This window comes from Passer domesticus, chromosome 1, assembly GCF_036417665.1.
Source record: "Passer domesticus isolate bPasDom1 chromosome 1, bPasDom1.hap1, whole genome shotgun sequence".
Taxonomy (NCBI): Eukaryota; Metazoa; Chordata; class Aves; order Passeriformes; family Passeridae; genus Passer; species Passer domesticus.
Window position 1 is genome coordinate 110,227,087 of NC_087474.1, and position 15,538 is coordinate 110,242,624.

General features: G+C 36.6%; 1 protein-coding gene across 4 annotated transcripts in view; it reads right to left on the reverse strand.

Annotated features, from left to right (window-relative positions):
* Positions 1-15,538, reverse strand: part of ANKRD12 (ankyrin repeat domain 12) — a 58,650-nt gene that overhangs the window by 32,572 nt on the left and 10,540 nt on the right. For 3 of the 4 annotated variants that reach the window (XM_064433599.1, XM_064433615.1, XM_064433604.1), the window contains exons 2-3: positions 6,767-6,904; positions 931-1,078 (exon numbers count right to left, since the gene is read on the reverse strand). In XM_064433599.1, the coding sequence (XP_064289669.1) occupies positions 931-1,078; positions 6,767-6,853 (235 nt within the window). In that variant the 5' untranslated portion in view covers positions 6,854-6,904. Of the gene's footprint in view, positions 1-930; positions 1,079-6,766; positions 6,905-15,538 lie in introns of those variants that run through there. The other variant, XM_064433624.1, reaches the window with a different exon arrangement.

A 15,538-nucleotide genomic window follows, 5' to 3' on the forward strand; every position in this document is an offset into this window, starting at 1 on the left:
GGAGGCAAATCTGCACGAAATCAATCCTGAGGAAAAATTAACTTACATTGAGGTATACACTTCTACCTTGCATTTAAATCTATGTATATTAAGGGAACTATCTGGTCATGAAAATATTCAACTGTACAATAACCAATGTAAAAAACCTGTAGCACTGAGTCTTTGAGAAATTTGGGGAATTTCAATGTGTTCTGCTGGCCATGGATACTATTTGGTTATCAACTAAACTGTTACTGAACTATTATTGCACAGTGACACAGATAATTAATTACCTAAACCCAGAGATAACTGTACCTCTTGGAATGTATCCAGCTTCCTCCATCTTGATTTGAAAAGAACTGTGCTAAGAATGGCAGTTTGAAGCCTTGAAATCAGTTCTAATATAAATAAGCTTAAGCTGGGAACTACTTAGCCTCTGCAGACAAGGTACAGGTCATAGGAACTTAAACTGAAAGGAAAGTGTGCTCTCCATGACTAGTTTAGTCAGCAACCTTAGCAACCTTTTCTGTGAAGGACAGTACATCTACCAATGTATCCAACGTTCCCCCCCCAAAAAAGGCTATGAAAGGCTGACAGCTGTGTCTCAAATCAAGGCATGCACGTGGTTTTTCATCTGTTTACTCATTTAAACAAATGGACCTCTAGGGATGACAATACAAAGAAAGATTTGTTACTGAAACAGAAGGGAATAATGAGGTTAGGAAACAACGGGAGAATATAGATCAACTATGGTGGCATGCTGGCCATTGCTAATGACAGGATGAAAGCCTATCAGACTGAGATGCAACAATCAGAAGGAAGCAAGCAACTTTTATACTTAGTATTCTTTTTAAAGAGAAAAAAATCAATGTAAAAACATAATATACAATTAATTAAGTTAGGATGTATTTTACCAACAAATAATTAGTTAAGGAAATAAAAAGGTTCTACCTGCGTCTGAATTGCGATCTTCATTTCTGGATGGACTAATAGTAAAAGGAAGTTTACGTTTCATGGAAGACTTTTCCTTCATCTCCTTCCCCACATCACTCCTATCCACTTTTGGAGTTTTGCTGTAGGATGCAATCTTGTCCTTGCTCTAATATAAATAAAAAGTATACTAAGTAATTTTTGCATAAAGCAGGATAGTCTTATAATATATGCAGACTGAAAAGACTGATATGTGAGAATGCATGTGCTTGTGTATGTATATTACAAAATTTATTCAATAAACCAAAGAATCAATTGTCATTTCTTTTTTAAATTACTAACTTCTGTGTTATTTCTAATTTCAGACACATCACTGTAGAAATGCTGTTCACAATTAGAGGCTTAACTAATTAGCAAAGGAACAACATAAACTGAACAAGAATTTGCTAAGTCTTGATGACCACCCCAATTTCCTTTCCTGACCATAACAATCCCACTAAAAGCACATTAAAAGCCCACACTGTAATTCAGACTGTGAATTGTAAACCCCCAAAAAACCCTCTAGTTACCCTCCCCTGCCTCCACTCCCACCCTGTGATCCCTCAATAGAGAACTCCCTCTCTATTTCAACAATAACAGTGCAATGTTTCATTTGAGAAAAATCTATGAAGAAATGTTTTAAACTGATACCAAATTTAGAAGAAAAAAGGTACAAGCTATTTGGACTCTTGAGTTGTATAAATCTAGAGATTTTGGCTTATAACCCACATTTCAAAAAAACAGAAAAGAACCTTAACAGGCTCACTATTAACTTACACTTGATTACTTCACTAATATAGGAGGAAAGAGTACAAAAGATACTAGGTTAGTGTAAAGACTGCTTGATAGAACCCTCTGTAAACCCAACATTTTAGCTACCAATCGAGTTGCAGAGACATTTTTTCTGTACAATACATGCTGCAGAAACAATTATCCACTCTGTCAGCTATTACAGCTCTACAGCTTTATGTCATTCTTAACACATGATCAGATGAAATTACTAACACATTAGCTTCATAAAGGTAGAAGAAGAATATACACCACCTTGCCAATCACTGAAAACCAAAAAGCTGGTCCTTGGTACTTCTTAAGATTTATTCTGATTTGAGGAAAACTAAAAAAAAACTTAAAGTAGAGGTACTGTTCTCAAAGGCACCTTTCCTTTTTTCTCAAAGAAATCAAACTCAGGTAGGAAGGTAGACATAATCTGACATGTTGAGTTTAAAATGTTGCCAAAACGTTAGGCAGAAGTGATTAGAAAAAGAACCTTTAAAAAGCCCTACAACCTTCAGAAGACAAGTATCTGTACAAGGGAAATGACAAAGAAGGCTTCAGTCTGTATCAACAGAATTCCTGCGGTATAAAGGTTGCTGTCCTCAAAGAACACCTGTCTTCTTCACTCCAAGTTTAGAAACCCAAAAAACCAAAGTAAAATGCAGAGTAAAATCCACACACCAGAATCAAAGCCAACTCTCCTTCAAAACCCCAAAGGAAACAACACCCTCCCCCTTTTATTTTTTTTTACATGCTAGAACAAAAAAAAATAAATCTAAAAACCCAAGCTCCTTAAGACTCCCCTAGGCCCTTGGAACATACAGTGTCTGTGGTATTAGTTATGAAAGAAGTTAATCCATCTACCACAAGTCATAATTTCCAAATGCATCTCTAAGTTGGCAAGAGCAGATCCAGACTCCATTAAGTCTTTCCCCATCTCTTCCACCACACACACAAGTTTCCCACTTGAGCCCAACCTCACCAAGAGCTTTCTCATTTGTTGTTTCAAACAAACCAATTATTTCTCCTATCTATGTATGTGAATTTCCCACAATATGAAGTGGCATCAAAATTTTATTTCTTTTTCTAGAATATTATATACTATGCAATAGAAAGGATGAACTAAAAATAATTTGGAATCCTTAAGCAGAAAATCTTGGTTTCAACTTGTTCAGTAGGAAAAAACCTAACCCCACAACTTTTTGCAGTTGGTGATCTTTAAAAACAATTCCTTTTTTGAGGGCACTTCTCAGTAAAATACATCAGTAGGTGCTCACAAAGAGGCACAAACTGCTTAAGTAATTTGCTAGCTTTACATTAATTCTTAAATTGCTTATATGCATTATGTTAAATATTATGACTGATGCATGAGCTTTTTAATAATCACTGAAAATTAATTTTGTGATAATCTAATTAGGAGGAGACACAGTTCAAAATGCATACTTTCAGATAAATAAAAACACATTGAAAATTTTAAAAAGGGCTATACATAGAATACACAGAAACTGAAAAAAAAGGAGACTATTTTGCTCCTTAGCTAATGTGGAAATAAGCGTTCAGCATTCACTGGTGGACTTTCCAATCCAAAGATGCAATGAACAGTCTGTACAAAGTTGATGCTATTTATTATTTTTGGTGACAATGCTGAAATAGAGATACAATCTGTTGTGCAGACACAACTGAAAGAGAGGGAGAAGCAAAGAGCCCTGGCAAGGTGAATGTAAAATGACTGATTTGCAAAGCAGTCTTAAGACAAAACAAAACAGGAAAAGCCAGGATAAAACCAAGGTCCTACAAACTGATAAAAATAATTAACTGTACCATCACAAAATGCTGTGTTAGAAGATAGAAAACTCTTAATGGCATCCTGGATTCAGCTTCAAGTAAAGGGAGTAGAGGAAGTAGAAGTAGGAAGAGGAAGTAGAAACCCTACAAGTTAGACCAGTCATTCCATTTTCAAGAGCGAGCATTCACTGTTCCAATTCTTCCTGGTCACTGCAACAGCATGGACATCTCTTTCTCAGGGTCCAAGGCAAGGTTCAAAACTCAGCATCAACAGGTCTATTGCATTACTTTAATGTGACCCATACAAACAACCTAAAATGAACTTGATATTTTTTATAAAATAATCCGTAAATCCTGTGGAGTTTCTAAAGAGGTTAATTAATCTCAAGTGAAAACTGCTAATCAGATAAAACACTGAAGACATGTTGATGTTCAGAAAACTAAACTACTGCTGCAAAGTGAAAAGCATTACATACTTTCCATGACCACTACAGCTAGAGAACATTTAATGGCTTTAAACTGCAACAGGAGACTAAGCAAAGGTTATTTATCCTTCTACTAAGTATCTAACTCTATGCCAGTCAGCATAATTAAGTATCAGAATAAACTGCCCAAGGAGACAGGAATTTCCATCAGGCAAGCCTTTAAAGAAAAGGTCTGGCAAACATCTGTCAGGAACTGAGTATAGCTTATTCTACTCTGGGGCAAATGGATGAACTGGGTCTGCATGTCTCAACATTTAATGCATGCCTCACTGAAGGATGTAGAAACAAGGAACAATTTTCTCTGTCAACAAAACCATACTAGTGTGCTATGATGAGGAACACATTTTTAATCTGTTCAACAGGAACTGTCTCAGAAGGCTAACAAACAGCAGTCTGGACAATTTCTTGATATCCCATTCCAGCTCTATTGTCTGGTACTGCTACAATCAATGACAAGACATAAAGGGAGACAACAGAGAGCCATATAATCTAGCAGATGTACCAAGCCCTGGGAGAACAAGCATTCTTTTTCTGCCTATCAAAGATAATTACATACTGAAGCATATTCTGTATGGTACTAAATGGTTTTGGGCACTATTGTTGGAGCCTTCCAAGGAGAGAATAAATTCTTACAAACTCCAAATGTGCTTCTCCTTTGGAAGAGATCTCCATAGTTCACTTCCTGAGTTTGTCCGTGAAATATGAATTCAGATAAATTAAAATTTCATCATGTTCATATGTTAACAAAATATCTCATGCAAACACTAGATGGTCTAGGTGCCATACACACGTGTACTATTTTTTATGCTTGCCAGATGAGCAACTGAAATAAAAATACGTATACCCTAATGAAATAATGTATACATGATATAAACTCAGCTTATTAACAGCTGAGTTAACAATGTTATTTATAATGGGGTTTTTTGAGCTCTCAGAAGACCTGAACACATAGTTGATTCGCATAGCTATTCACTGGTTGTTAGGGCTGCACAATAAGCATTAATTTCTGGACAAATATGAAAAATTATGTCTAATAATAACAACAGTAACTTCTCTACATTTCTCTGTCAACAGCTAAGAGTGCACAATTAGAACCAGCTAAACAGTGTAAAAACTATGAAATGGAAACAAAACCCTGTAAATGTTTTTTTCTTTTATCTAATGCTAACCATTGGAATAGTCTTATGCCATTTAGGTCACTACAGTTTTTATTTTGTGAAGAATGAGGATTTTTTTATGGACTGGTATCCTTTAGCATTACTTGTCACTTGTAAGAGGCACTGTTTTTTATGAACATTATTTCACACGAGGCCTTAGCACTTCCTAACATCAATTACATTAGCTAACGAATCCCTAACATTTTTCATACTTCTAATGATTTAGAAGTGCACTGTACCAGGGTGGACAGTGAGCAACACTGGATAGAACAAGCAAGCAGTTTATCAACTTACTTTTTGGTATCAACTTTATCAGTCCATCACTGGGATTCCATATTCACAGCCTTTGTCGAACTTCCATTCCCTACTCTTTCCCTAAATTACTGAATGACACTTCAATTAACTTGACAATATCCCAAATAAAGACCAGAATAAATAGGAAAAAAAAAAAGAAACCCCAACATTATTTCATCCCTTTACTAGTAAGCTGATTTCCTTTCCCCATTTTATTCTGTTATCTTCCTTGTCTTATCTAAGTAGTTCATCAGAGTGAGCAGAAAGAATTACCTTTGCCTCACTTTACTGGGACCAATGAAATAAACCAGGAAGAGACTGAAAGGTCTAAAGGTTCCTATGAATGTTTTTGGAAGATAAAAAGTTACAAGTAGATGCTGACTCTTCTAATCTTCTCCTGTTTTTTTTAACCTCCTCCTGTCTTATATCCATTCATCACCAAATGGTCTTGCAGAGAATACAGGTTTTGACACAAGAGTAAGTATGACCACACACACACACAAAATCCTTTTCTAGAGAAGACAGTTTTGTAGATTGCTGGGAAACAAACAGATTCTCTCTCCTTAGGGCATTATACATGTCACTCATCATTGTCAATGCAGAGGATTACTCCAGCTTCTGTTATTCATTAGTAGCACAGATAAATGCGTGGTCTATTGTACAAGGGTACTAGGCAGACAAACTGAAGAGCTGGGTGATTTGAAACTTGCCTCCAGAACTCTGAAAATCATGGGATACTTCACATTTATAAACAACAAACCACCCTTCATCATGACATGACATTCCTTCATTCTCCAACACTCAAAAATGGACTGTACAATTTTTAGATGGGACTCCCTTGTACAGCAGCTACCCTAAAGCTTTGTGCAGCATTTGGCTTTTAAGTGCTCCCTACAGAGGGAGTAAGTCCTTCTGTTATAAAGCAATATTGGAAACAGCTGTTTTTCTTTGTCTGTGTTCTGTCACAGACCTTCACACCTGTTTTGTGTGTTTGTTACAGAGAGTAATACACAGTAAAATAAATAAAATATGGGTTGTTTCTCTTGTGAGTATATGAAGACTTCAAGTTAGCTAAGATATGGAGACTACATACTAACTTATATCAGATAAAACCAAAGCATCCAGCTCCTTTTAAATTAACTCACACATTACAATAAAAGTCAAATTCTGTCCCACAGTTTATGTTACACTTAAACAAATGTAAAAATGTATAACTCCTTTCAATACTGAAGGTATCAGAATATTTCTTGCAATTACAGCAACAAAAATCATGAAACATGCTTAATTTTACTGAAATTAAATGGGCATTAATATAAATTTTACCTTTCTTGCAGTTGTTTTTTCCACCATGGTGCTATTGCTGTCAGAATTTTCAACTTGAACTGTTTTTGTAGACCCAAATTTGGGCATTTTATAGCTGTTTAGCTAGTTGTATCTTGTATCAGTGGGTTCATCCTGTGTCTGAAAAACAAACAAACAACATTACATAAATATACACACTGCAGTGTCATTTCAGGACAAATGTTACTGCAGATGGTAGCAGAACCAAATAGTACCCCAAAAAAGATGACTAATAATAACACCTGGCTTCAAGCATCTTCCTCACATGCAGCTCAAACCTAGGGGCAAAACCCCAAAAGGTCTAAGACAGCTGCTGCTGGGGACAGTGTCATGAAAAAAGCACCAAGGCAGCTGCTAAACTGCTAAACTCATCCCTCTAGCTTACCTTTTTGGAAGACTGAACATTTTTGGCTATTTTAACAGGTTCATAGGTTCAATATCTCACTTCGTGCTCAATGTCCTAAGGCTTAGAAAGATGAACAAGATTTCTAGCAACACTGGAAAGAGAAATAAGGCTTCCTAGCCTGGGAAACTGAAATACTGTATATTTAAAGTAGTATGGAAAAAAAAAAAAAGTCAAATCTTGTGATTTATGATTCTTTCTGGAGGAAGAGAAGCCTGTTAGAATAAAAATCTTCTACAGCTTAAACCTGGAACTAGAAGCCTTAATTTCCACTGTCTATCAAATCAATTACATAAGCCACTTCTAGAGACAGATACACAGCTATATAAAGCTCCAAGAACTGAGTAGTGTTTCATCTCCATGGTATACCAAACAAGTGTCATTACAGATTCACATGATGGAAGAGGTCCAACTGGCCTCTTCCACAGCAGGAAGAGCCACCCTTTTTGTAAGAATGGCTGAGAGGAAAGGTCACACAAAAGGTAAAACTGCATTTGACAGCATTTAGAACTGGTGACTTTTTATGGGTCTTTTTGAGTTGATGTATTTTGTTACAAGTATTTACATGATCACAGTCTTACTGAGATGTTGTATGTTTATGCCTGATCAAGTCATCATTTCAGGTGCAACACTCCTATTGTTGCTTTACCATTAAGATTTTGAGATCATCACGTAGAGAATTTGTTGCTGTTTTAGGACCATGGCCACTATTTTGGTTTGACACAGTTAACTGACAACAAATCTGGTACAGGTCACTTTGAAAAAACCATTTTGCACACTACACCTGACACGAGACATTGATATTCAAACAAATTTCTACATCCTGCCCACACATCCATCCCCACAAAGCTAAAACCATGGAAAATTTGAATATTTGTCTAAGATTAATACTGTTGTATACAACAATGTAACATGCTGCTTTCTTAATCTTCCAGAATAGGAAGGGAAGAAAAGTTCAAAAAGCTAAATCCTTGAGACAGAGAAGTAGGAAATGTTGCACTAAGGTCTGCTGTTTTCCTCCCTTTCCCCAAATCTGAGCGGGGAAATTTGAGGAAATTTTTTTTGTTTTGTTGTTTTTTTTTTAACACTAACCACAAACTTATGAAAAAGAGGAAGAGATTAATTAGAAACAATCTCACATAACCAAAATCTATGATACAATATGTGAAACTCATACTGTTCTGCTCTTACCTAGGAGAAAACAAACAGTAGTATATTCCCTTCATTTATGGAGTGTTAACAGGATTTATGAGGCCTTACTGATACAGAGAGTGATTGTTCAATGTTAATGAACACCAAAGCACATGGTTATCAGCCTTTTTAGTTGCTTTTTAGAACAGTTGCAGGAACAAAAAATGGTTATCAGTTCAAAGAAGAGAAAGAAACATTATGTCAAGTTTCCTGTAATTTACAAAAAAACTTTCCTTAATCCCAAAAGACAACAAGTTACTATCTTCACAGAATACTACTGTGCTGATTACCAAACTTAATGTATTACCACAGTAGGAAATATCTCTTCTCATGGGTTTAAAAAGTGACAAGTCATAAATCTGCTCTGCTCATTTAGCCTCTCCAATCCTCTCTGTAAGTTTCACTTGTAACAATTCCCATTGTATATATCATGATTACAACTACTTTAAAAAAATCAACGGGTCAAAGTTTTCTTTATTATTTTAATCAGAATATGCAATGAGAAATATACTGCTGTTTCCTTTCCTTCCTTTTTTGCTGCTACCTGGCTCCCTGAAACCACCTCCATTCCTGCTTTGCTTCTCTTCCTTTCCTGGTTTCACACGCCATTCTCTGGTGTATGACAGCAAGAAGCCAAATTTAATGAGTTTACTAAGATTTATTAGCTTAGGCTTGGCTCCCTAGGTCTCATTTGCCTCACCAGTAGAAGCTGCCCTTCACAAAAGGGCTCCCTGCATGTCTTACCTGGACAGCAACAGTTTATTTTTTAAAGTGGTAGAACAAAAAAACCCAGCCTCAAGTATTGTATAGGGGCAAGAGGATTATGCACACACCTTCAAAACAGATTTCAATTAAAGGTATTTTAATAACACAGTTAACTTAATATACAAATCTAAGTAAATGGAAACAGAAAGCATAGGATGTTCCCATTTTCTTTACCAAAAGATCAACAGGCAGAAGCAGATGTGCAGGAAGCTCCACCTGAACATGAGAAGAACTTTGCTGTGCAGGTGACCGAGCACTGGGACCGATAACCCAGAGAGGCCACGGAGCCTCCCTCACTGGAGGTATTCAGAAACCCTCTGGACACAATCCTGTGCCATGGATGTACTCTGGGATGGCCCACTGTGCTCCCTTCCAACCTGACCCACGGATTCTGTGATCAAAAGTAAACGTGAATTCGTGAAATTCTTGATCCAAGAAGAACTGCTTTGGAAGTTCACTAAAACTGAGTGTCACATACTGGGTTATCAAAGCAGAACCACCACACTGTAAGACTAACACACAGCACTATTTCCATGAACTGCTTCAAGCACCAGATTGCTCTTGCACAATTTGCTGTGTAAAATTTAAAACAGACACAAAATGAATCACATATTTGAGAGAAAATACTTTGCATAAAGGGTAGATATTTTTAAAAATTATTAAAATATCATTATGGTAGCCAGAAATTAGGCAAACTATTAAACTGGTGATTACATAGTGTATATAACAATAACATTTTCTGCGGAAGAAGTGATTTCACTGACATTTCAACTTTTATTTCCATTTGTCTGGAGTTCAATGCCATTTCAACTCAAATTCTAAACACAAATGTTCGCATTCATAGTGAAAATGTAGAACATTAACAGAGTCTTCCAGGGAAACCTAGATCTGTCTACTTTGAGTTTTCCTCACAGCCATTTCTTAATGCAATTACTGGCTTATTAGACAATCTTGATAGCACATTTTGAATCACCAGAACCCTAAATTAAAAGTTAAAACTCTTCACATTCAAATTATTCTCCTTTGTCACAACAGGCAGTGTCCTCACTTTTCATCTGACACACAGGCACAGCTGTGCTTTCTCTCAAACAAACTGATTTCAATCTGTTCAATGAAACAGAATTTGCTTCCTACTAAAGAAACTTCTCTGTTTGTCACAAAATCAGATATTATTTTATGTTTGGACATCTTTCCTGCACATTCATTACCAATCATGAGTCATACTACTGGAAATGCTGTGAACTCTTCTCTCAGCCATTTTTCAACTAAGGAACTAAAAATCTATTTTCTCCTTGAAGTAACAAAGGTAAGTATTTAGACAGATCTATGGGCAGTGATAAAAAATGCTAGGATTATTTAATATAAAAAACCCTGGACATAAAAAACCAAAATCCCCAAAAATCCCACCAATAACCAGAATTTCAGATATAATTAGCTACAGAAAATTAGCGATATAATAAATCTCTAATGCCAGCAAGTCACTGTATTAATTTGTATAATCTTACATCTAGCACTGATGAAAAAGCTTGTCTTTACCTATGTAAAAAACCAGGGAATTCAAGCAGTACTACAACAGTGCTGCTGCCACTGTCATTCACTCCTTTACATCCTTCAGTCTGGTCTTCCGAGAAATTAAGGGCCATGTGTTCCTGTTAGATGCATATGTATGATTCACTAATGACTTCCAAGCCTGTAGATGGATTTTCTTTTAATTTGACAGCAGCAGAAATTTTCAAATATATTAAGCACTCACTAATTTCATGGGAAAAGATGGCCAGTATATAATAGGAATAACAATAATAATCCATCACCATTTTTTACATGGGAAGGCTTCAATATGAGCTTCATGACATACTGCCTGTAAGAAAATGCCACAGGAGATGGCCTTTGTAAACCACTTTCCTTTTTTCTCTTAGTTTTGGGGGGGATGTTTCAGTTGAGACCTGCACATTACCAGAGTCAAGTCAACCACAAGACTCAAACTGCTAAGAAATTAAGCATCATTAGTTCTGGTGCTCACTGAACTACTTGTTTCCTTTTTGGTTCAGACTGTCTTCCCTTTAACACCTACAGCAAAATGTTACAGGATGCTTTGGGAAGGTTTCTCTGGTAGCCCTGCTGTACTTGAAGGTTAGCTGCCTGCTAGTACTACATCAAAGCAAAGGGGCACAAGATTAGCCTTCCATGAGAATACCAGTAGTTGATGAATTAATTTCCAAGACACTGCATCTATCCCCCTGCTCTAGAAAGCATCTGCATTTTAAAAGCAGGGGCCTAGAGTAAGAAAATCTTCTCAACTACCTTTGCTTTTCCATATTTCCCATATCTTACAGGAAAGAATTATCTTCATCTGCAGGGAAGAAGAAAAACAAAACCAAAAAAACAAACAAAACAAACAAACAAAAAAACCCACCTCTCTCTCAACAAGGATTTACTCCAGACTGGGAAACAGTGAATCAACTATACCAAATTTCTGCCATAAATAGTTGACAGGAATGCTTCAGAATGTTATTATAAAATTAAACTTCTGAAAATGACAACTATGGCTACATCTAAATTAGCAAGAAGTAAAGAATTATCAAGAGCAGATTGGTATAGTGGAACAGCTGGTAGCAAAAATCCAAATTTACAATAGTCATATTTAGCAGATTTGCTCTGGACTACTTCTAGTGCAGTTCCACGTATTAAATGCACATTAAAGTTTGGAGCACATTCAACAAATTCCTAAACATGTCTCAGCTTAAAGCAGGAGGAATCAAGCTCTGAAAACACTACACATAGCAAACTAAACTACAGTGAGGAGAGAGGACAGTCACTGATTTAAACTAAGACTGACCTGATTTTCTCTTAGCCATCTCCTCCTTCTGAGCCCTAGAAATTTGTCTCTTCCAAGTTTATTTTGAAATTACTGATATCTATATCTCAAAGCTATTAAGAGTCTACCAAAGGGAAAAAAAAAAATAGTGGATGAGTACAAGAGAGATGGCTAAGAACAGCTGAACTGAGGGAAAGGCAGGCAAAAGCCAACATTACATATTCTGTTCAGAGAAAGCCAGCTGGCCAAGCCGTATGCACACACTGGCTAATTAAGAAGTATGTAGGTAGCTCACGCCTAGCCATACCAAATGTTATCTGCATTCTGCTGGGAGTGTGTCAAAGACAGATGAGGTTAACACACTGGAAGAAAGGGAATGGGTATAGCACAAAGGACCAAAAAGCTAGAGAAAACTGGTATTTTCAAATCCTGTAAGAAGCAGAGTTTTAGCAAAAAGATGTTCATTTAACTAAGTTTAACACTCTGTGTTCTTTTTTCTTCTTATCAGGAAAGTGCAAATGACTTCACTATTTTATTTCACAACAAAAGCATCCTTCAGCAAACAGCTCAGATAAGTGATTTCTCTCCAAAAGAGAGGTTAGCTAATTACTAATGCTAAATGAAATGTGTGATGGGAGATGTAGCAGCACTGCCAATTATATTCTTCTTATGGAACTCAGTCCTTCTACATACAGTTACTCAACCAGAGCCAACTGCTACACAATGAAATGGCTCTTGGTAAATTAACATGTAATCAGATCAGCATCTACCTTTTCAACTACAGTGTCCAGTAAGAAAAAAGGGCTTGAGACAGAACAAGAAATTATTCAGAATACTTCAGTTAGAGGCTGGGGATGTGCTAAGAGGCACAAGACCAGCAATTTGCTACAGTGAGGAAAGAGACCATTCAGGTTACAACACACAGTAAGAGGGCAGTGAAGTCCAGCAGCACAGGGCCAGGCTTTTCTGGGTTGCACCATGTCTACAAAAAGAACATCTGTCTGCATTTTAACCTGGCATCTCCCACACAGAAATACGTCTAAAGTTTCAGATTAGCCAAATGACAGAATGTGACTGTGACAAGGAGGCAGTGGAGAGAGAGACTTGACAGGACAATGCTGAGAAGGGATTGTCTCTGGGAGGAAAGCACAGGGGACTCCATGATCAACACACAAATATTTTTTCCCAAGAATACTTTTTTTTTTTGTGTTACAGAACACAAACCAGAAGCCTTTAGTCTTGTCATTCCTGTGCACTGTGAAAAAGCATGAGTGTTCCATATCCTTTTTGTTACATTGAGAATGACCAGCTTATCCCTGTGGTCCATTTTCCACTACCTCCTTGGACAGATAGAATTGCAAAAATGAAGTCTCAAACATGGCTGATGTCTCATGAAAATGTCAAAATGATGGTAAAGGATGGGAAAATGCCGAGAGCAAGCACTTAAAAATCTCATCAGAACATTATACAAAACAGTGCTCTGAAAGGTCAAAATTTCAGTGACTGCAGCCAGAAAAACATTTGTACCAAGGTCTTAATTGAAGAAAACTATATCAACACAGCTATTCTCTAATTGTTAGAGCAGTTTATTTGATCTTTACAACAAAGACACTGAAAAGGTCATTAAAGGCTTTATTTGAGCAGAAACAGTTTAAGGTTCTTTTGTTACATGGATCCCCCCAAAAAAGACTTCCTTTCAATCATTTAGCAACTGAGGGCACTGCTGTAGTCCAACACATATTACTGCTAAGTAGGATTAGGGAACATTTTAACTCCCTGGGTGCTAAAAGTCAAAGTTGAATAGGTACAAAATCTAGACAGTAAAACATTTTTTCTAAAAAGCTGATAATACATTAGATATATGCAGCTATAATGGACTAAATATACACTGCAATACATCCCTACTGGCAAGCCTGCCTCCTGCTGCAGGCTACAACCATATTATTCTTTATAAGCTCAAAGGAAACCACATTCTGCGTAAGAAAAGATTAAATAAAAGGCTATTTGTGTACACGGTACTATTTGAGATTGTATTTTTACCATCACAACTTCCTGTATGTGGCACACATTATAATACCTTCAAATACAACGAACAGAACATTTCACCAGGCTCTTTTTGCCCTGCGCTCCACGGTGTCTCATTGTACTCACAATTCAGTTCCCTGGCAGTAACCAGCAAATAAATTACTAACCACTACTGCTTTAGGTAGCACAGCAATTTAGTATTGTAGAGAGAACGCTGTCTGAATGATACATGCAGTGGCTTTTGCAGATGAAAGGTGACAAGAACATTTTTATTTGGAAAATATTCACAAGGTCTTTTCACACAATTGTGACGGTTCAGTGCATGCACATTCCGGTGTCAGGGTTATGATGAAAGAACTAAGCTCCAACACAGTCTCAAACTAATGTGCCTAAGGCAACAGTCTGTTGCTGTATTAAGTGCAAATGCAGTACCCAGCACGGACATGAGTCACAAATCTGGCAGATTTTACAGCATTTGATGATAAAAATATGACAAAACATTCTTGGTTCAGAAGTGAGAAATTCTTTTTTATTACATTTTTTCTTCAAGATTTGCACAACACTTGAGACAACTTTGTGGCTAGAACATGCAATGCTGGGATTAGTTCTACTCTTTTGCTATACCCATTGCACAATCTTAGCTTGACCTCTCCCCTGCAGCAATGGGCCCTACCAGATTTTAGTGGATATATCAAAAAAGTTGAATAAAACAAAGCATCAGCTTAATAAACATGCATTTCAGAAATATGTGCCATGTGCTAAGATATATTTATTTATTTATTTTGGAGACTCCTCAGATAGTAGCCAACAGACAGAACAGACTCATTGTCTTATCAGAGAGCATTCCTATATTTTAACTTGAAATGTTGAGATACCAAGATTCAAATATAAGAATTGTACAAATCTTTCTGCAATAAGCAAAATAAACTACTCATCTGAACTCTGTATTTAATAAAGGTGACCTTTGTAAAATAAAGTGTAACAGTAAAACAGGCATGGGCAGTGACAACTCACAATCTCCAGACCAGCTTTTAAAATACTCTGAAGTACCTACTCATCGTATGCCAGACTGTGCTACACAGGGATAGGACGAAGGCCCTAAAAAACAGCCAACACTCAGGCAGCAAGACAGATTTTCCAATACTTCAGCTGGAACTCACCACTACTTCCTACCAAAATAAGGAATGTATCTCATAGTCTAGGAATTTCTACTAGGAAGAGAAAAAAAAAAGAGAGGACATACAACTCTTCCCTATGCAGAAGACAAACAAAACCTTTGCAGTGGTTTTGTTGCACTTGCCTATATGATTTCTTGGGCTCTTACAGATAATCCCTATTTTAAGAGCCTGAGTTTACCTGTGCTTGGTTTCAAGTATCAAGTTCCACAGATTTCACAACACTCTTCAACTGATTTCTGTGGTAGCAGTACCAGCTAGACTTGTCAACTTCTTTGTAACAAATATTCTCTAATGAAGAGCATGACTGAATCTATAGCTTTCTAATCAACCTTTAGTAAGATTTTTCTCCTCTTTTATTTTAACTAAACACATAGCTT